We start from the raw sequence: 21784 nt of genomic DNA, 5'->3' as shown, positions 1-21784 counted from the left end.
CATTCCAGCTACCTGGGAGGCTGAGGCAGGAGAATTGCTGGAACCCGGGAGGCGGAGGCGGAGGCTACAGAGATCACGCCACTGCATTCTGGGCAAAAGAGCAAGACTGCATCTCAAAAAAAAAAAAATTAGCCCGGTGTGGTGGCACGCACCTATGGTGCCAGCTTCTCAGGAGGCTGAGGCAGGAGAATCGCTTGAACTCGGGAGGTTGCAGTGAGCCAAGATCGCGCCACTGCACTCCAGCCTGGGCTACAGAGTGAGGCTCTGTCTCAAGGAAAAAAAAAGAATTTGGACTGGGCACAGTGGCTCACGCCTGTAATCCCAACACAAAAAATTAGCCAGGCATGGTGGTGGGAGCCTGTAATCCCAGCTACTTGGGAGGCTGAAGCATGAGAATCGCTTGAATGTGGGAGGCAGAGGTTGCAGTGAGCTGAGATCACGCCACTGTACTCCAGCCTGGGTGATAGAGGGAGACTCTGTCTCAAAAATAAGAATAAAAAGAATTTGTATTTTTTTCTTTTTCTCTCAATTTTTCACTATCTGCAATTGGCATTAGTATCTAATTTTCTCTCTTACCAAATACTTGGTTTTCTTCTTACTGAATAAAATTAATTTTCATCACTTACTAATAGGCGTATGGTAAAAGAAAGAATTTACATCTAATGTTCAGTAACGTGGCTTTTCCTAACCATCTATAATCTTCCTTCACTGGGTAGTTTAATACTGAAACATTCTATATTCTCTCCTGGTCTTTTCTCTCACCCACCACCTGGTGATATCTTCTTGGGTGATCTCATCCATGAACATCAAACACTGAGACATGAATTAGGGTGACCCAGGCAAGCAACAACTACAGCATGATTACTTCAGTTAGGAAGGGGAGAGGTGACAGACATTAATGCTTTGTTGTAGAGGGAGGGGGGAAAAATAACAGTGGGGAGAAGAGGCTGTGATTTTGGTATGCAGGATCGTTGACATAAGAGGAAAAGGAGTGGTTGAGATTTGAAGAAGGCCAGATTATCCTTAGCCAGAAATAGTGGTTGAGATACAACACATCTTTTTTTATTTTGTTTTAAAGACAGGTTCAGCTGGGTGTGGCGGCTCACGCCTGTAATCCCAGCACTTCGGGAGGCAGAGGCAGGTGGATCACCTGAGGTCAGGAGTTCAAGACCAGCCTGGCCAACATGGTGAAACCCTGTCTGTACTAAAAATATAAATAGCTGGGCATGGTGGCATGTGTCTGTAGTCCCAGCTACTCGGGAGGTTGAGGCCCGATAATCGCTTGAACTCAGGAGGTGGAGGTTGTGGTGAGCCAAAATTCTGCCATTGCACTCCAGCCTGGGTGACAGAGACTCTGTCTTAAAAAAATGAAATAAAAAATAAAAGGTTCTTTCTCTGTTACCCAGGCTGGAGTGCAGTGGCACAATCATAGCTCACTGTGACCTTGAACTCAATCAATCCTCCTGCCTCAGCCTCCCATATAGCTGGGATTACAAGCAATAACCACTGCGCCCAGCTAATTAAAAAAAATTTTTTGGGCCGGGCGCAGTGGTTCATGCCTGTAATCCCGGCATTTTGGGAGGCCAAGGTGGGCAGATCACCTGAGGTCAGGAGTTTGAGACCATCCCGACCAACGTGGAGAAACCCTGTCTTTACTAAAAATACAGAAATTAGCCAGGCGTGGTGGCGCATGCTTGTAATCCCAGCTACTCGGGAGGCTGAAGCAGGAGAATCCCTTGAACCTGGGAGGCAGAGGTTGTGGTGAGCCGAGATTGCGCCATTGTACTCCAGCCTGGGCAACAAGAGTGAAACTCCATCTCAAAAAAAAAAAAAAAAAAAAAAAAAATTTTTTTTATAGGCACTGTCTTGCTGTGTTGCCCAGACTGGTCTTGAACTCCTGTCCTCAAGCAATCCTTCTACCTCAGCCTCCCAAAGTGTTGAGGGTACAGGTGTGAGCCACAACCCAGTTTGATAAATATTTACTGCGCATCTCTTTTGTGTCATAGACAACTATGTGTACATTGCATAGTTAGTTACAAAGAAAGACTAAGCCTCAGTCCCTGTTGGGAGAGCAGAGTTGCTATCTGGTGAGGGAAGGACGCCATGGATAATCTTTAGACCCTAAAGAGACAAAATCAAGTTTTCTCTTCAGAGCTGAGTAAATGTAGAACATGAGATTTTAGTGGCAATAGGAAATATTCTGCCCTAAATTCTGCCTGTTTTCTGATGCCTGAAATCCCCTTTACATGAGAAAAATGGGTTTTATTTAAATGTAGATAATCAATTTTAAATACTTGAGAAAGTAATCAGAATTAATCTTAGTAGAGTACACTCCATCAAATACAAACTCCTAGTGTCAAATTTTATTTTGATGGTAGAGAGAAGCATAGCACTAAAAGATACAAAAAAGATTTTGTTAAACCCTTGTATTATCTTTTGTTGTTAGAGAACACTGTACAGAAATATGTGTCTTACTCAACTCAATCACAGTTGAGCAGGAACACTGTTGTTCTTGACTATTGACAGAATGATGACTATCTTAAAAGTTCTAACCACTATAGAAAGAGGCCATATTTCTTGGGAGCCATTTTACAGATGATCTGCAAAGCCCAAATGTCATAGTTGCCTTATTTTAATAGACACTGTGAGCAGAATGTTTCTGCTCTTGGAAGTCTACACTTAAAGAGAAGTGGGTGGCTGTTGGGGTGTACCTTTTCTGCACATTTATAATCCACATTCAGACTTACCTGATTCTCATTTCTTTGGCTTAATCTTTTCAGCGATAGTAGAGCAATACTTTGTGTCCACAGTAAAACATTTTTCTGCCAATACAATGCTGTTTAAGTTATGTTTTAAGAACTGGAATGTCATTTCCATTTAGAGTGGTCTTTAACCCAAAGAGCCACAGGTAATGTGGATGGGTAGGGTACTTCAAGTACTGGATCATTTGTTAGGGTCTTGCCTTTCTCCTGGTCTTCTGGAAAGTGTAATGGAAATCCCAGCCACCATGTGATTAAGGATCTGTGGGAAATGTTCCTTCCGTTCTGTACTGTGTCACAAATGTATACTGTTTTGGAAAAACGCTATTGATTTTTCAGGAAAACAGAATCTTCATATCTTTTCATTTCCAGTGGGGTTCAGTCTCCATTTCTTGAATTAAGATATTTCCCAACTAAAAATGTGCCATGTGGCTTAAATTTTTGTTAATACCACTAGTAGTTCAGTAAAATAATCTAATTTATTAGCAGCTCTTCAGAAAGCATATTGTATAATTTTCAGAGATAAGGACATCTCATAGCTTTTGAGTCAGCTTAAATGGATAATTAAATCCATTCAAATTAGAATGTCCCATTTTGGGGTCTGACTTGAATTTTTGTGTATGGTATGGAATTTGCTCAGACTTTGACAAGAGATTGATGACATATCTGCAGTGTTTGGTCTTGTGAGCTCTGTCTCTTCTCTCATAGGCAGGCATGTTTCTCTATTCTCACCTGAAGAAATTATCTAAAGTTGTGTTCCTCTTTAGAATTTAAGAGAAAAGTACAGGTACAATTCACAGAATTTCACATGGGTATTCCGTGACAAATGAGCCAGACGTTGGTAGCCTTTTGGAATAAAATAGGCAATTTTGGAAAACCTGACTCTGATTAGGTCCTTGTGCCTTTATAAAAATTACTTTTTAGGTAGGAAACTGAGAAGTTTCTGGCCAGTATCTTTTGCCATTTGGCCCAATTCTCTCTAGAAATAAGAGGTATCTGGAGTGGTAGCTAGGAGGACCATACTATATAACTTTACTATGTCCCTAATAAAGATATGAGAATACTTTATATCAACCTTTCCTACAAATGGTAGAAAAAAATTATTTGAGGAAAAATGAAGGATCTAATGTTTGAACTGAATTATTCACTGGACATTTACCAGATGCCCTCCGTAGACTTAGTAGTGTTTTGTGTACTGCGGGGTTGATTATAAAGATAAGCTGTAGTCCCTGCCCCACACAGAGGGAAGGGAGTATTGAACAGTTATGACTTATTAAATGCTTTACATTTATTCTGACATTTAATCTTGTTAATCTGTAGATAGATAGCCCTGTTTTTTAATGAGGGAGCAGGAACTCAGAGAGGTGAAATCACCTAGTAATAAGTGGATTGGCTAGTAATTAACAGATTTGAACCCAAGCTTTCTGACTCCGAAGCTTTACACATACTGCGTTTTTAAAAGACAGGAATAACTGGTCAGAGAACAAAGTATGATAGCTGCTAGGTGAGCAATATGACAAAGCACCACTAGGTACAGTTCAGAAAGAACAGTCCCCTCTTTTGAAGGATCAGTGGAGACTTTGTAAGAATTTAGTCTGACCTTGAGTAGGCAGGAGACACTTGGAGTTAGGCATTCATTCTAGGTAAAGGAAAATATGAACCTTATAACCCATGTCTTGGCTGGGCATAGTGGTGCATGCCTGTAGTCCTGGCTTCTTGGGAGGCTGAGGCTGGGGGCATCACTTGAGCCCAGGAGTTCTGAGCTATAGTGCACTATGCTGATTGGGTGTCTGCACTAAGTTAGGCATCATGTGATGAACTCCCAGGAGCGGGGGACCAACCAAGTTTCCTAAGGAGAAGTGAACCAGTTCAGGTCGGAAACAGAGCAGGTCAGAACTCCCATGCCGATCAGTGTGGGAGTGATCACACATGTGAATAGCCCCAGAACTCCCTCCTGGGCAACAAAGTGAGACCTTGTCTCTTAAAAAAAAGTCGCCAGAATGTCCTTATCTGAGAGAAACCGCAAGTATACATGCTCAGTTTGAGAGGGTTTGCTGAGTCCTGTCTCAAGGTTGGGGTGAGAATTCTGGGGTTCTCAATCCTGCTTTTGAGATTGCAGACTTGACTGGAAAGTTTGTAAATGTGATACTGGGAGCCTTCCTAAGCCTTATAGGGTATTCTTAGGATAGGTTTGCCCAGAGGGAGCCTGCAATTTAGATTCGTTTTATTGCATCATCCCATCTTCTTCTGTATCTACCTCCAACCATATTCCTGTGGTAGGAACCTGAGATAGGATGTCTTCAGCATGATGTGGGCATGGTCCTGTTCCTTCAACTTCAAGGTTGTACAAAGTGGCTGCTGAATGGAAAGCCTAATCTCGACTCACCCTGGGGACTCCATACTTTGATAAAATGATTGTTCTTTTGGACAATGTCATGTAGTTTGAAAAATGCTTCCTAAAAGTAGTGAAATATTTGTAAGAGGAGAGGAAATGGCATGGAGAAATTTTCCAGTCATAGCAGGTGGCTAGAGAGAAGATGTCAGGCCATAATGTATATGGGCACAGTGGCTTATGCCTGTAATCCCATCACTTTGGGAAGCCAAGGCGGGCAGATCACCTGAGGTCGGGAATTGAAGACTAGCCTGGCCAAGAAGATGAAACCTCATCTCTACTAAAAATATAAAAAATCAGCCGGGTGTGGGGGACAGGCACCTGTAGTCCCAGCTACTCAGGAGGCTAAGGCAGGAGAATTGCTTGGACCTGGGAGGCAGAGGTTGCAGTGAGCCAAGATCACACCACTGCACTCCAGCCTGGGTGACAGAGTAAAACTCCGTCTCAAAAAAAAAAAAAGAGAGAGAAAATGGCAGATATGAGAAAAACATTATATTCTATCTAAATCTTGGTTAGAGAGCCTGTTATGTGTTTGGGGAAGAAAAAACTAGGTTTGTGGCCAAAGGTAATCATATAATAGGCCTGATAAGCCTTTTCTTTCTGCCCCATTCCCCTCAGGAGGAAGAAATTAGAATTCATATTTATTTAAACTAGTTGATCCTTCATCTTGAAGTGGTTTTATAAAAATCTTAATTGTGGGCTGGGTGTGGTATCTCATGCCTTTAATCCCAGCACTTTGGAAGGCTGAGGCGGGTAGATCACTTGAGACCAGGAGTTTGAGACCACCCTGGCCAACATGGTGAAACCTCGTCTCTACTAAAAATAAAAATTAGCCAAGCATAGGGGTGCACGCCTGTAATCCCAGCTACTTGGGAGGCTGAGGCATGAGAATCACTTAAACCTGGGAGGCGGAGGCTGCAGTGAGCCAAGATCGTGCCACTGCGCTCCAGCCTGGGCAACAGAGTGAGACTCCGTCTCAAAAAAAAAAAAAAAAAAAATCTTAATTATGGGCACTAACAGTTTCGCCAGCTGTTCATTACTTGAACTTCCCCCATAATAAGGGCTAATGGAAATAGGACTGCTTTTTATACCATAGTGGTCTTTTCCAAAGTTCTGGAACCATTTTTCTGGAAGAAATACAGGTAGTTCCATTTTTCTAGGTGGGATTACTGTGTCAGTCTGTGTGTATGTACACATATATATGTTGTACAGGTGCTTCCCTTCTCCCCAGCCCTTTTAGAGTTGATGGCTTTGTCCCTGATTGTTCAGTATAATAGTTTACAGATTCACTAAGAGAGCTTGTGTAGTAATGCTTGCTTTATTTTTTTTTCTCTTCCACTCTTGTTTTATTTTTTACTTTTTTTTCTTTGTGATGTGACATTTTCAGCTGATGTATTGAAAGCAAATCCTTCTAATTTGGGAGCCCAGATCACAAGAGTGAGTTTTTCTACTAGTGTCTTTAGCTGTATATCTTTTTTTGTGTGTGTCTTTTTACCCTTCCCCCCTCCCAATTTAAAAAGATTCAAAACACATTTCATAAATATTAGGTAAGAAAATTCCTCTGTCTGTTGAACATCATGCCTTTCCACAAAGCAATGTCCACTTTATACTGGGTCAAATTCCTTTTCCCAATGCTGTTGTAAAAGCATAGGCTAATGTATATGTTTTGTTTTGTTTGTTTCTTGTTATTATCTAATGTCTTGAAAATAATTTTAGTTCTGTCTTCATTGCAGATAGATATGTCTGGGTTCTGTCACCAGTGTGTCATAACACTGTTCTTTTTTGGTTGTAGTTTGTTTTGTTTTATTTTAAGGAAAATTATACAGTAGCTTCTGAAAATAAAAGACCCATTCTGTTATCTGGATTTTAAGTAATAAAATCTTTGACTTATCTCTGCTCTCCCTCCTCATCCCCTGGATATTCCTCTCAGGGCCATGAAGGAATGCAAAGCCTCACATACTACTTTCAGCAGGCTGACCAGATAAAAGTGGTCAGACTGGTGAGCTCTAAACATGCTAGCGCTGGAAGACCTGCCTTGGGTTTATTTAATAGTTACAGGAAACCTCTACTCATGCTGAAAAAAAAAAAAACAAACACCTTTTTATGGTGAAATAAACGTATGCTTTCTATTTGTTCTAATTTAAATAACCCCCCCCCCCATGTAAGCTGTACATTGCTTTTCAAGATCTTACACCTGGGTAATTTTCTGTACTAGCCTAACCCCTTTCTGTTCTCTTTGGCTTGTGTTATTACAATTTATCTCATGTTCTGTTTGTCTAGTTTTGCATCTGGAGGAGCAGGTGATTAAATAGTCCCTTTTCTTTCCTCCCAGTGTTCTAAAATTTGCTTGTTGCATCTGAGATCATTTTATTTTGCCTAATAAAGCAAATGATATGCTGTCCTAATTAGAAATGCAGATACTGCAAGTGCTATACCCAAAGTAATCAGCCATTGTGTTTTCAATTGCCATAAGAGAATATGATAATGTGTTCTACACTAATACCATGACTGTTGGTTGAGGGTCATGTCCTAAAGGCTTTGCTTTCTGATTCCCAAGTTACTGTAAATCATCCACCCTCTGTATCTTTCTTTCTTTTAACCCAGAGATTAAAAGATCTCAAGCAGAGAGAGTTTGCTCGAAATGTCTCTTCAAGATCCCGCAAGGATGAGAAAAAACAGGAAAAAGCCCTTCGGCGGCTCCATGAGTTGGCAGAGCAAAGAAAACAAGCTGAATGGTGAGGATATTTTTTATCAGAGGGTTGTACAAATAATTATAATCCTTAAAATTTTAAATTATAGATTTCAGATTATAACTAAGATTTAAATTAAGATTTAAGAATTATAAACCTTGTGCCAGGTGCAGTGGCTCACCCCTGTAATCCCAGCATTTTGGGAGACTGAGGCGGGCAGGTCACGAGGTCAGGAGATTGAGACCATCCTGGCTAATACGGTGAAACCCCATCTCTACTAAAAATACAAAAAATTAGCCGGGCATGGTGGCGAGCGCCTGTAGTCCCAGCTACTCTGGAGGCTGAGGCAGGAGAATGGCGTGAACCTGAGAGGCGGGGCTTGCAGTGAGCCGAGATCGCACCACTGTACTCCAGCCTGGGTGACAGAGTGAGACTCTGTCTCAAAAAAAAACAAAAGTGGCTGGGCATGGTGGCTCACACCTGTAATCCCAGCACTTTGGGAGGCCGAGGAGGGCAGATCACCTGAGGTTGGGAGTTCAAGACCAGCCTGACCAACATGGAGAAACCCCGTCTCTACTACAAATACAAAATTAGCCAGGCGTGGTGGCACATGCCTATAATCCCAGCTACTAGGGAGGCTGAGGCAGGAGAATCGCTTGAACCCAGGAGGTGGAGGTTGCAGTGAGCCGAGATTGCGCCATTGCACTCCAGCCTGGGCAACAAGAGTGAAACTCCATCTCAAAAAAAAAAAAGAATTATAAACCTCCAGTTTTTATTAATTGACAGATAACAATTGTACATATTCATAGATTACCTAGTAATGTTTCAATACATATATAGTGATCAGATCAGGGTAATTACCATATCCATCATGTCAAACATTTATTATTTCTTTGTGCGGGAACATTCAGTATCCTCTTTCTAACTATTTGAAACTATATAGTATTGTTAACTCTAGTCATCCTACAGTGGTATAGAACACTGGAACTTACTCTTTCTAGTTAGCTGTAATTTTGTAACAAATCTCTCCTTCTCCCGCCCTTCCCAGCTTCTAGTATCCTCTGTTCTACTTTTTACTTCTATGAGATCAACTTTTTTTTTTAGCTTCCACATATGAGTGACAACCTGCAGTGTTTGGTTTTCTGTTCCTGGGTTATTTTACTTAACATAATGTCCTCCAGTTCCTTAAAATGTTTAATAGATCCTTCTTTCAAACTAAAAGCATATCTATATAATTGTAATATAATATACTGATTAAGTATGTGTTTTTTTGAGGCCATATTTTTCTATTTATGTGACTTAATGAAATTATATCTAAACTCTCTATGCTTCAGTTTCCTTATCTGTAAGAGATAAGAACAACTTAACAGTTGTTGTGAGGAGTGATTATTACCTTGGAAAGGCTTGAAGGGATGCCTAGCACATTAAAGATGCTCAATAAATCAATAAATTATGACACTATTACAATTATTCCCATTTTCTAACATTTATATTAAAAAGCACATACTGGGCATAGTGACTCACACCTGTAATCCCAGCACTTTGGGAGGCCAGAGTAAGAGGATCACTTGAACCCAGGAGCTCAAGACCAGCCAGGGCAACATAGGAAGACCCTGTCTCAAAAAAAAAAAAAAAAAATCTTAAAAATTAGCCGGGCATGGTGGCACATGCCTGTAGTCCCAGCTACTCAGGAGCCTGAGGTGGAAGAATCACTTGAGCCTGGGAGATCAAGGCTGCAGTGAGCTGTGATCGCACCACTGCACTCCAGCCTGGGTGATAGAGCAAGACCCTGTCTCAAAAAAAAGAATCCCCTTTTTATTCAGTTTGGGGGCGGGGGTTTATTTGTTTGCTGTGGAGTAGGTTTCATAACACAGTGTAAGTATTTTTTGCTCTCCAAATCTGTTGAGTTCTCATTTTCCAGTAGCAATAGTTTAGATAGCAAGAGATTACACATTGGCCAGGCACGGTGGCTCACGCCTATAATCCCAGCACTTTGGGAGGCCGGGGTAGGTGGATCACCTTAGGTCAGGAGCTTGAGACCAGCCTGACCAACTTGGTGAAACTCCGTCTCTACTAAAAATACAAAAATTAGCCAAGCGTGGTGGCGTACACCTGTAATCCCAGTTACTAAGGAGTCTGAGGCAGGAGAATCGCCTGAACCCAGGAGGCAGAGGTTGCAGTGAGCCAAGATTGTACCATTGCACTCCCGCCTGGGCAACAAGAGCAAAACTCCGGCTTGGGAGAAAAAAAAAAAAAAGAGAGATTACACATTGTCTGAATATACTTATCCCTGAGTTGAGGACAGCTATTAGCTAGGGTTTGGATAACAAGGACATCATACAAATAGGTATCTGATTCTGTTTAGTTCTTGATTTGGAATTTAAGGGTATAGTGTACACTGTATAGTGTACAAACTATAAAAATTGCAAGCCAGATGCGCGGTGGCTCACATCTGTAATCCCAGCACTTTGTGACGCAGAGGCAGGAGGATCACTTGAGGCCAGGTGTTAAAGACCAATCTAGTCAACATAGCAAGACTCTGTCGCTGCAAAATTTTTTTTTAATTAGCCAGCATGGGCCGAGCATGGTGGCTCAAGCCTGTAATCCCCTCACTTTGGGAGGCCGAGGCGGATTGATCACGAGGCCAAGAGATCAAGACCATCCTGGCCAACATGGTGAAGCCCATGTCTACTAAAAATACAAAAATTAGCTGGGCATGGTGGTACATGCCTGTAGTCCCAGCTACTTGGGAGGCTGAGGGAGGAGAATCACTTGAACCCGGGAGGTAGAGGTTGCAGTGAGCCGAGATCGCACCACTGTACTCCAACCTGGGCAATAGCGTGACACTGTCTCAAATATAAATAAATAAAATTAGTCAGCATGGTGATGTGCACCTGTAGTCATAGCTACTTAGGAGGCTGAGGTGGGAGGATTGAGCCAGGAGTTTGAGACTGCAATGAGCTATGATCATGCCACTTCACTCCAGCCTGGGCAATGCAGTTAGACCCCACCTCAAAAAAAATAAAACTTTCAGGCAAGATCATCAGTTTAAAACTATCAAGGCTCCTTGATGTTCCTTTTGTCAAAGATGAAAGTGCTCAGGTAATATTATGATCGTAGTACTGAATGCCCAGAAACTGCCACAAAACCAAAGCAAATGCTTGTTACGGTACCCAGGAGATAGGCATGGACTTTTTAGTTTCTATGACAGACATACTGACCACAGACTGCCATAAGTAGCACAGTGGAAGTTTCTGTGTTTAACTCTGAATATGCACATTTTTAAAAAATGAAATTTGAAAGCATGGGGAAATTTTTATTTTTATTTTTTTTAGAGGTGGGGTCTCACTGTGTTGCCCAGACTGGTCTTGATCTCCTGGCCTCAAGCAATCCTCCCTCCTCAGCCTCCTGAATCACTGAGATTACAGAAGTGAGCCACCCTTGCCCAGCAAGAGTTTTTCTTTAGTTGAATGAAATAAAACCTATGTGAATACATGTACAGCCATACATTAGATAACATACTGATGGACAAAATTATAAAATAAGAAATGAGATCAGAAACATAGTAATGATGGGCTATTTCAGTCGTGACATAAGTCTTACTTTTTTTTTTTTTGGTTTTTTTTTTTTTTTTTTGAGACAGAGTCTTGCTGTGTCGCCCAGGCTGGAGTGCAGTGGTGCTGCGATCTCAGCTCACTGCAACCTCTGCCTCCCAGGTTCAAGCACTTTTGCTGCCTCAGCCTCCTGAGTAGCTGGGATTACAGACGCCCGCCACCAAGGCTGGCTAGTTTTTGTATTTTTAGTAGAGACCAGGTTTCACCATGTTGGTCAGGCTGGTCTTGAACTCCTGACCTCGTGATCTGCTCGCCTCCACCTCCCAAAGTGCTGGGATTACAGGCGTGAGCCACCGTGCCCGGCCTCTACTTTATTTATTTATTTTTTTTTTTTTTTAATTTTTTTGAGAGGGAGTCTCGCTCTGTCACCCAGACTGGAGTGCAGTGGCGTGATCTCGGCTCACTGCAACCTCCATCTCCCAGGTTAGAGCGATTCTCCTGCCTCAGCCTCCCAAGTAGCTGGGATTACAGGTGTGTGCCACCATGCCTGGCTAATTTTTGTATTTTTAGTAGAGACAGGGTTTCACCGTGTTGTCCAGGCTGTTGATGAACTTCTGACCTCAAGCAGTCTGTCCACCTTGGCCTCTCAAAGTGCTGGGATTACAGGCATGAGCCACCACACCCAGCTTTTTGTACTTTAGACAGCTTAAGGAAAAATTATGTAATAACTGGCTGGCCCTGGGAATTTGGTAGGTTAACGGAATGAGTCTTTGCCTAACCTCCTCCGAGAAAGTTGCATTTGTTAGTATAGGGCTAGGGAATATGACCACCACTCACTGTCTTTGAGACCTACCTATAATGAATGATAGGATATAAGAGATTAGTATTTTATAAGGTTTATGAAATGTACTCCTAAACCTGCTTTTTGTTTTTTATTTTTCTAAATCATCATGTAGTGCACCTGGAAGTGGTCCCATGTTCAAACCAACCACAGTGGCTGTAGATGAAGAAGGTGGAGAAGATGATAAAGATGAATCAGCTACAAATAGTGGCACAGGTGCCACTGCTTCTTGTGGCCTGGGATCTGAATTCTCCATAGATAAAGGAGGCCCTTTCACTGCAGTACAAATCACTAATACCACTGGACTGGCCCAGGCTCCTGGGTTAGCCTCCCAAGGCATCAGCTTTGGCATTAAGAATAATCTGGGGACCCCATTGCAAAAATTGGGAGTGTCATTTTCTTTTGCCAAGAAGGCTCCTGTCAAACTCGAATCAATAGCATCAGTTTTCAAGGACCACGCAGAGGAAGGGACCTCTGAAGATGGAACAAAACCCGATGAGAAGGGTTCTGACCAAGGACTGCAGAAGATAGGAGACTCTGATGGGAGCAGTAATCTTGATGGTAAAAAAGAGGATGAAGACTCTCCGGATGGAGGGTCCCTTGCCTCAACATTATCCAAATTAAAAAGGATGAAACGAGAAGAAGGAGCTGGGGCTACAGAGCCCGAGTATTACCACTACATCCCCCCAGCACACTGCAAAGTAAAACCTAATTTTCCCTTCCTACTTTTTATGAGAGCCAGTGAACAAATGGAAGGTGATAATACTACACACCCAAAGAATGCCCCAGAGAGTAAAAAAGGCAGTTCTCCCAAGCCTAAAAGCTGCATCAAGGCGGCAGCAAGCCAAGGAGCAGAAAAGACAGTTAGTGAAGTTTCTGAGCAGCCGAAGGAAACCAGCATGACCGAGCCCTCAGAACCAGGAAGCAAAGCTGAGGCAAAGAAGGCCTTAGGAGGGGATGTAAGTGATCAGAGTTTAGAGAGTCATAGTCAGAAGGTTTCAGAGACCCAAATGTGTGAGTCCAACTCTTCTAAAGAAACCTCTGTGGCCACCCCAGCAGGGAAAGAAAGCCAAGAAGGACCCAAACATCCTACTGGTCCCTTCTTCCCAGTTTTGAGCAAAGATGAAAGCACTGCCCTCCAGTGGCCATCAGAACTATTAATTTTCACCAAGGCAGAACCCTCCATTTCATACAGTTGTAACCCTTTATATTTTGACTTTAAACTTTCAAGGAACAAAGATGCCAGAACTAAAGGAACAGAAAAACCAAAGGATATAGGAAGCTCCTCAAAGGACCATCTCCAAGGCCTAGATCCTGGTGAGCCAAATAAAAAGAAGGAAGTGGGTGGAGAGAAAGTAGTACGTTCCTCAGGAGGCAGAATGGACGCACCTGCTTCAGGGTCTACCTGTAGCAGCCTGAACAAGCAGGAGCCTGGGGGTAGCCATGGGTCTGAAACAGAAGACACAGGGAGAAGCCTTCCCAGCAAGAAAGAACGATCTGGGAAGTCCCACCGGCACAAAAAGAAAAAGAAGCACAAAAAATCCAACAAACACAAACGTAAACACAAGGCTGACACAGAAGAGAAAAGCTCTAAGGCAGAGTCGGGGGAGAAATCTAAGAAGCGCAAGAAACGAAAACGAAAGAAGAATAAGTCATCAGCTCCAGCAGATTCTGAACGAGGACCCAAACCAGAACCCCCTGGGAGTGGCAGTCCTGCACCGCCAAGAAGGCGGCGGCGAGCTCAAGATGACTCCCAGCGGAGATCCCTCCCAGCTGAAGAGGGGAGCAGTGGCAAAAAGGATGAAGGTGGGGGTGGTAGCAGCTCCCAAGACCATGGTGGGAGGAAACACAAAGGTGAACTTCCACCTTCATCCTGCCAGCGAAGAGCAGGCACCAAACGGAGCAGCCGGTCTAGCCATCGGAGCCAACCCAGTAGTGGAGATGAGGATAGTGATGATGCTTCCTCACACCGGCTGCACCAGAAGTCTCCATCCCAGTACAGTGAGGAAGAAGAAGAGGAAGATTCAGGCAGTGAGCATTCCCGCAGCCACTCAAGGTCTGGCCGGCGCCATTCCTCACATCGTTCCTCCCGCCGTTCTTATTCAAGTAGCTCAGATGCCTCTTCAGACCAGAGCTGCTATAGTAGACAGCGCAGTTACTCTGATGACAGCTACAGTGACTACAGTGACAGATCACGAAGGCACTCCAAGCGCTCCCATGACTCAGATGACTCAGACTATGCCAGCTCCAAACACCGATCAAAACGGCACAAATATTCATCTTCTGATGATGACTATAGCCTCAGTTGCAGCCAGTCCCGAAGCCGATCTCGGAGTCATACCAGAGAGCGCTCAAGATCCCGGGGCCGCAGCCGCAGCAGCAGTTGTAGTCGTAGTCGAAGCAAGCGGAGAAGCCGTAGCACCACAGCCCACAGCTGGCAACGGAGCCGGAGCTATAGCCGGGACCGCAGCCGCAGCACCAGGAGCCCTTCCCAGAGATCAGGCTCCAGGAAGGGATCATGGGGTCACGAGAGCCCTGAGGAGAGGCATTCTGGGCGTCGGGACTTCATTCGTTCTAAGATCTACCGCTCCCAGTCCCCCCACTATTTCCGATCAGGCCGGGGAGAAGGTCCTGGGAAGAAAGATGATGGCAGAGGAGATGACAGTAAAACAACAGGTCCACCTTCCCAGAACAGCAACATTGGCACGGGAAGAGGGTCAGAAAGTGACTGCAGTCCTGAAGACAAGAACTCTGTCACTGCCAAACTGCTACTGGAGAAGATCCAGTCAAGGAAAGTGGAGAGGAAACCTAGTGTGAGTGAGGAGGTGCAGGCCACCCCTAATAAAGCTGGGCCCAAGCTCAAGGATCCCCCACAAGGTTACTTTGGGCCCAAGCTCCCCCCATCTCTTGGCAATAAGCCTGTCCTTCCACTGATAGGGAAGCTCCCAGCTACCCGAAAGCCCAATAAGAAGTGTGAAGAGTCTGGCTTGGAAAGGGGGGAAGAGCAAGAACAGTCAGAGACAGAAGAGGGGCCCCCAGGGAGTAGTGATGCCCTATTTGGGCATCAGTTCCCTTCAGAGGAAACAACTGGCCCCTTATTAGACCCACCCCCAGAAGAGTCAAAGTCTGAAGAAGTTACTGCTGATCACCCTGTGGCTCCACTAGGCACCCCAGCACACTCTGACTGCTACCCTGGGGACCCAACCATCTCCCATAACTACCTCCCCGACCCCAGTGATGGGGACACCCTGGAGTCCCTGGATAGCAGCAGTCAGCCAGGCCCTGTGGAGTCCAGCTTGCTGCCTATAGCACCAGACCTTGAGCATTTCCCCAGTTATGCGCCTCCCAGTGGGGATCCTAGTATTGAGTCAACAGATGGGGCTGAGGATGCTTCACTGGCCCCCCTGGAAAGCCAGCCCATCACCTTCACCCCTGAGGAGATGGAGAAGTACAGCAAGCTCCAGCAGGCTGCTCAGCAACACATCCAGCAGCAGCTTCTGGCCAAGCAAGTAAAGGCCTTTCCAGCCTCAGCTGCCCTGGCCCCAGCCACACCAGCCCTGCAACCCATCCACATTCAGCAGCCAGCTACAGCCTCTGCCACCTCCATCACAACTGTTCAGCATGCCATCCTACAACATCATGCTGCCGCAGCTGCTGCTGCCATCGGCATTCACCCTCATCCCCATCCCCAACCACTTGCCCAGGTGCATCATATTCCCCAGCCCCATCTGACCCCCATTTCTTTGTCCCACCTCACTCACTCAATCATCCCTGGCCACCCTGCCACCTTTCTCGCTAGCCATCCCATCCACATCATTCCCGCCTCAGCCATCCATCCTGGGCCCTTCACCTTTCACCCTGTCCCACATGCTGCCCTCTACCCCACCCTACTTGCTCCACGGCCTGCTGCAGCAGCTGCCACTGCACTCCACCTTCACCCACTACTTCACCCCATCTTCTCAGGTCAGGACCTGCAACATCCCCCTAGCCATGGCACATGAGTTGGGGAATGGGATCCTAGGTAGGGCCAGGGGAGGAGACCCATAAATGTTCTCTTGGAGGTGTTGAGCCATTAATACCAGCGAGTAGAAGCTGGGATGGGCAGTGTCTGACAGCCAAAGAATTGAGTTTTGGCTTGCAGGGGTGGGTTTAGATTTGAAGTTTGCTTTCAGTTTACTATCAGGGATTTCATTTTCCTGTCCTCCTCTCAATTTGTCCCTCCCTCTTCTGTGTTTCTAAGCTAGGGAACACCAGTAAGTGCTACCCACCCCTCTGCAGCAACATCTCCAAACTGTCAAGTTTAGATAATCCCCTCCTCCCTCTGCTTTTTTCCTCTGCTCTCCCCTTCTATAAATTTTAAAACATTTTCCTCCCCTCTGGCCAGTGGGTTATCACCAGAGCACTTGCTGTGGGTCCATCTGGTCTTGCCTTCTCAGTGCCACAGGGAAGGCCAAGCTGTTCTAGTGGTGGAAGTGCCACCACTTTGGGGTAGTATCTTTGACCATCCTTGGTGACGTTATGTTATCCCAACTGAGGTGGAAAGAGTCTCACCTGGAACCTGATATAACTCAGGCTGCAATTCCATCCAGTTCACACATCAACGGAGCCACACATTTGGCACTGTTATCTTGGTATCCCTCATCCCAGAAGAGGCATCTCCATATCCCAGAAAAGAAGATCCTATCATGAATAAAAGCTGTGTGGAACATAGAGTTGCCCGTGTGCTTTCCCAGAGAGGAGCTCATGTGTCTGAAGTGAAGGGTATATTTTCTTCTGTTGTGTTGATGTTTCCTTCTTAATTTATAGGATTTTTTAATGTAAAAAATTGCACTGAACTCTATAAACGTAAATGCTGCTTTTTGTAGCTCATATAAAAAAGGTTCCATATTTGTAGTATACTGCAATAATATTTTTTACATCCAGCTCTTTAAGTGATCCTCGTTCTGGTGGCTTTGTGTAAATATGTTTGCCCTAGTTGAATTAAGAAACTTTAAAGGTTATACAATGAAAACAAAAAATAAAATACTTGTTTTCTGCTAGATGCAAAACTGACTAAGCATGTATATTTTACCAAGCTTATGTATTTTTTGAAGTTATGAACTATAAAATGTTAAAACATTTTTTGCTGGGACAAAATGTTAAGTAATTTGCAGTATGTAGTGCCCCCAGTATTGAGATTTTTGAGCTAATGGGCAGCAGTCAGCTGGGGGCTTCTGAGGGATGCTCATATTTAATAGTCTCCCTCATGTACTTTTGCTGTACACAGAGAAACAGGTGGACCCCACAGAGGAGAAGGAGGGGACTCAACAGCTTTATTGTCTGGAAGCAGTGAGATTTGGTGATTGTCTGGGGGGATTCCTGGGTGTCCCTGGGTACCTTGTTCCAGGCAGTCAGTCCATTTGCCTTCCTAGTACTTAGCCCCCTCTGACAATTTTTTTTTTTTTAATGTGCCTTTTGGGTTGGTAGAAACTAAAGTAGAAGTAGGCTGGAGGATGAGTTGGGACAGTCTTCTTCCTTTTGTTGGGAGGTGAGCACATTTACAGATACTTCAAATTCTTTTGCTTCATAGTTTCCATGCCCTCTGCCCAGCTCAGTTTAGACAGTAAGCGTTCCTTGTTTCTTTTCTCCCATGACACTGACAAGAGGAATTACCACCTCAGCCTCTTTTGCCCCTCTTCTTGCCTTTCACCCAGGCTCTCAGCCCTAATTAACACACTGACCCAAAGGTGCTTGTATTACAGGTCCCATCTCCTTTGATGAGGTTAACAGTTCCCACTTTGGCATTTTCCTAACTATTCCTGTGGCTAGAATTGGTTGGTTGGTCACTTGACAAGAAAAACCATACTTACCTGGGCCAAGGCTCTGTGTTCTGCCTTCTCAAATTCCCAAAAGAGAAAAGTTTTAAGTTTATGAAAAGAAAGTGGCAGGCAAACACAACTCTTGACTGACTTCCCACCCTCCTACCTGTTCAGTACTCCTCATCTGATTCAGAAGCATCACTTCTTGGATAACTAGCACTGGATAAACGAAATCATCTGTGTAAGTGAAGGGACTCATTTTTCTTTGCTTTCAGCCCATGTAAATAAATAATACAGTATTAACATTTTCGTGCTGCTCCCCATTAGCTTGTAGATTGAGCCATACTCTGGCTGCCTCTGCCTTCCTAGGGGCATTTTCTTTAACTTCCAGAATAGTGATTTTAAAACTAAAAAATAAAAATAAACCTTACTTACAAGCATAACAGATTGTATTTAACTTTATCACATATGATAGAGATATATATGCTGTAAAATGAGGGAAAGGAACTTTCTAATAAACCAATGATTTGTGGAAACTTAGCAGAGTCTGTCGTAATTGTTGCCCCATCCACTCAAAGTTAGGTAGGGTTGGAGGTGTGGGTTATAAATAACATCTTGTTTGACGTGACCAAGGAATAGAGTCCTGTGAACCAGTTTGAGATGTTTGCAGTTGTGCTTCTGAAAGCTCGGGCTACTCAGAGAGGAAAGATGATGGTGTGGGAGGTGGTAATAGTAGTTAATTTCTCTCAGTTGTAGGTAGATGTATTGGAATGTACACCTCCTTTCCACTTCCTCTTTCCCACAAGAGGAAAGATTTCCTTCCATTTTAGATATATAATCTGTGTGTAGTAGAATATATGGTGTATATAGAGGGGCTTACTAAATGGGTGTGGAATTTCTGGCTTTGAATTTTAGGATTTTGGACTACTTTAAGGGCACTGAGATGACAAGAATCATCTGCCAGACTTTTGTCCTCCAGGTGGAGTTCTGTATGCCAGTCTTCAGTTACTCTCCTCAGCCCTTTAATACCACTACAATGTTTGAGCACCTCTACTTGGTATAAGGAAATATGGCCTGATTGTTACGGAGAAGATAAAAACCCCACTCTTCCATATCAAAAAATCACAAAAGAGGCAGGGAAGATTAAGCATGGAAAGCTACCATAGAGTTGTAGTGATAAATTAGCTTTCCCTCCCAACCTCAGCCTTTCAAGAAGGAAAGGCTTTGTTTCCTACTGTCTTTTGATACATTTCTTTCCTACTTTGTTTGATGTATCTGTGTTCTCCCTTTGGTTAAAGAGGAGCTGTTCAACTTGAACCTGGGGTTGAGTACTCAGATCTGCCTATATTCCTAAAATAGCAAAGATCCTTACCTAGAAAGAAATGACGTTAGAGCTACAAAAATTACCCAGGCGTAGTGGCACATGCCTGTAATCCCAGTTACTTGAGAGGCTGAGGCAGGAGAATCGCTTGAACCGGGAGGTTGCAGTGAGCCAAGATCACACCACTGCACTCTAGCCTGGGCAACAGAGTGAGACCCTGTCTCACACACACACACACACACACACACACGTTAGAAAATGAAAAATGAGGCCAGGTGTGGTGGCTCATATCTAATCCCAGCACTTTCGAAGGCCAAGGCAGGTGGATCACTTGAGGTCAGGAGTTTGAGATCAGCCTGGCCAACATGGTGAAACCCCATCTCTACTAAAAATTAAAAAAAAAAAAAAAAAATTGGCCAGGCATGGTGGTGCATGCCTGGAATTGCAGCTACTCAAGAGGCTGAGGTAGGAGAATTGCTTGAACGTGGGAAGTGGAGGTTGCAGTGAGCCGAGATCATGCCACTGCACTCCAGCCTGAGTGACAGAGTGAGACTCTGTCTCAGAAAAAAAAAAAAAAAAAAAAAAAAAAAAGGCGGGGCACGGTGGCTCAAGCCTGTAATCCCAGCCCTGAGGCCGAGGTAGGCGAATCACGAGGTCAGGAGATCGAGACCAGCCTGACTAACATGGTGAAACCCTGTCTTTACTAAAAATACAAAAATTAGCCGGGCATGGTGGCGCGCACCTGTAATCCCAGCTACTCTGGAAGCTGAGACAGGAGAATCACTTGAACCCGGGAGGCAGAGGTTCCAGTGAGCCAAGATCACGCCACTGCATTCCAGCCTGGGTGACAGAGTGAGACGCCGTCTCAAAAACAAAAGTGATTTTCTGAGAGCAGGGGAGGTGACAAGTCAGAGGCAGACTGGACTGTATAGAGTGTTATGTGAAGGTATGTGCAGTTAATTGCCTTGTTCTGATAAGGCCTCAGCCACCTTGGCCTGAAACATGAAAGTACTCCCTCTTCAAACCCTTGATGACTAATTCAGGCCTCGTCAGCCATTTCCATTCTTATTTGCCAAAGACAGCTTCACTCACTTCTACCAATTCATATCTCAATTATTGCAGCATTTTCCTGGGTGGCCTTCCTGACTAGGACCTAATTCCCTGTTCTGTGTAAGCTTACTGGCTTTTCAGAATCTGAATGCAACTCATTTTGTATTCATTGCTTCCCAGTAAAATTGTAATCTCTGAGAGAACAGGGAGTGATTCTTTTATACCCCACCCCGCAGCCCCCAGCATATCTCACACTGAATACATAGTAAACATTTTGATTATATGTTCAAGAATATGAGCAAAGTGGCCAGGCGCAGTGTCTCGTGCCTATAATCTCAGTACTTTGGGAGGCCAAGGCGGGAGGATCTCTTGAGCTCAGAAATTCGAGGCCAACCTGGGTAACATAGCAAGACCCCATCTCTACAAAACAATTTAAAAGTTAGCTGGGCATGGTGGCACAAGCCTGTGGTCCCAGCTATTCATGAAGCTGATGTGGGAGGATTGCTTGAGCCCAGGGGTCAAGTCTGTAGTGAGCCGTGATCAGGTCACTGCACTACAGCCTGGGTGACAGAGCAAGACCCTGTCTCAAAAATATAAAGAATATGAGCCAAGTAAAATACCATTAACTGAGGATTGTGCATCAGAATTGAGCCAAAAAAAATACAAAAATGTGTTTTTTGGTTTTTTTGAGATGGAATTTTGCTCTTGTTGCCCAGGCTGGAGTGTGATGGCACGATCTTGGCTGACCACAACTTCGTCTCCCAGGTTCAAGCAATTCTCCTTCCTCAGCCTCCCAAGCAGCTGAGATTATAGGTGTGCACCACCACACCCGGCTAATTTTTGTATTTTTAGTAGAGACAGGGTTTCGCCATGTTGGCCAGGCTGGTCTCAAACTCCTGGCCTTGATCAAGCGATCCGCCCACCTTGGCCTCCCAAAGTGTTGGGATTACAGGTGTGAGCCACCATGCCCAGCCAAAAAAAAAATTGTTTTTAAGGCATAGTCTTACTCTTGCCCAGGCTGGAGTGGAGTGGCAAAATAATAGTGCACTATAACCTAAAACTCCTGGGCTCAAGTGATTCTCCTGCCTCAGCCTCCTCAGTAGCTGGAACTACAGGTGTGCACTACCATGCCTGGCTAATTTTAATTTTTTTGTAGAGACAGGGTCTCACTGTGTTGCCCAGTCTGGTCCCAAACACCTGGCTTCAAGCAGTCCTCATCTTGGCCTCCCAAAGTGCTGGGGTTTACAGGCATGAGCCACCACACCTGGCCTAAAAAATCTTTATAATTTTCTTTTTCTTTTCTTCCTTTTCTTTTCTTTTTTTTTTTTTTTTGATGGAGTCTCACTCTGTCGCCCAGGCTGGAGCGCAGTGTCATGATC

At 44.3% G+C, this 21784-nt stretch overlaps 1 protein-coding gene across 6 annotated transcripts in view; it reads left to right on the top strand.

Annotated features, from left to right (window-relative positions):
• The window catches only part of GPATCH8 (G-patch domain containing 8), a 109000-nt gene extending 90426 nt beyond the window's left edge, over positions 1-18574 (top strand). For 5 of the 6 annotated variants that reach the window (XM_055256217.2, XM_055256221.2, XM_063629156.1 and 2 more), the window contains 2 exons: positions 7756-7886; positions 12352-18574. In XM_055256217.2, the coding sequence (XP_055112192.2) occupies positions 7756-7886; positions 12352-16237 (4017 nt within the window). In that variant the 3' untranslated portion in view covers positions 16238-18574. Of the gene's footprint in view, positions 1-6538; positions 6589-7755; positions 7887-12351 lie in introns of all 6 variants that reach the window. The other variant, XM_063629158.1, reaches the window with a different exon arrangement.
• Positions 18575-21784: the final 3210 nt, after the last annotated feature.

The sequence above is a fragment of the Symphalangus syndactylus genome, chromosome 20 (assembly GCF_028878055.3).
Source record: "Symphalangus syndactylus isolate Jambi chromosome 20, NHGRI_mSymSyn1-v2.1_pri, whole genome shotgun sequence".
Taxonomy (NCBI): Eukaryota; Metazoa; Chordata; class Mammalia; order Primates; family Hylobatidae; genus Symphalangus; species Symphalangus syndactylus.
This window is presented reverse-complemented; position numbering and strand designations above follow the sequence as displayed.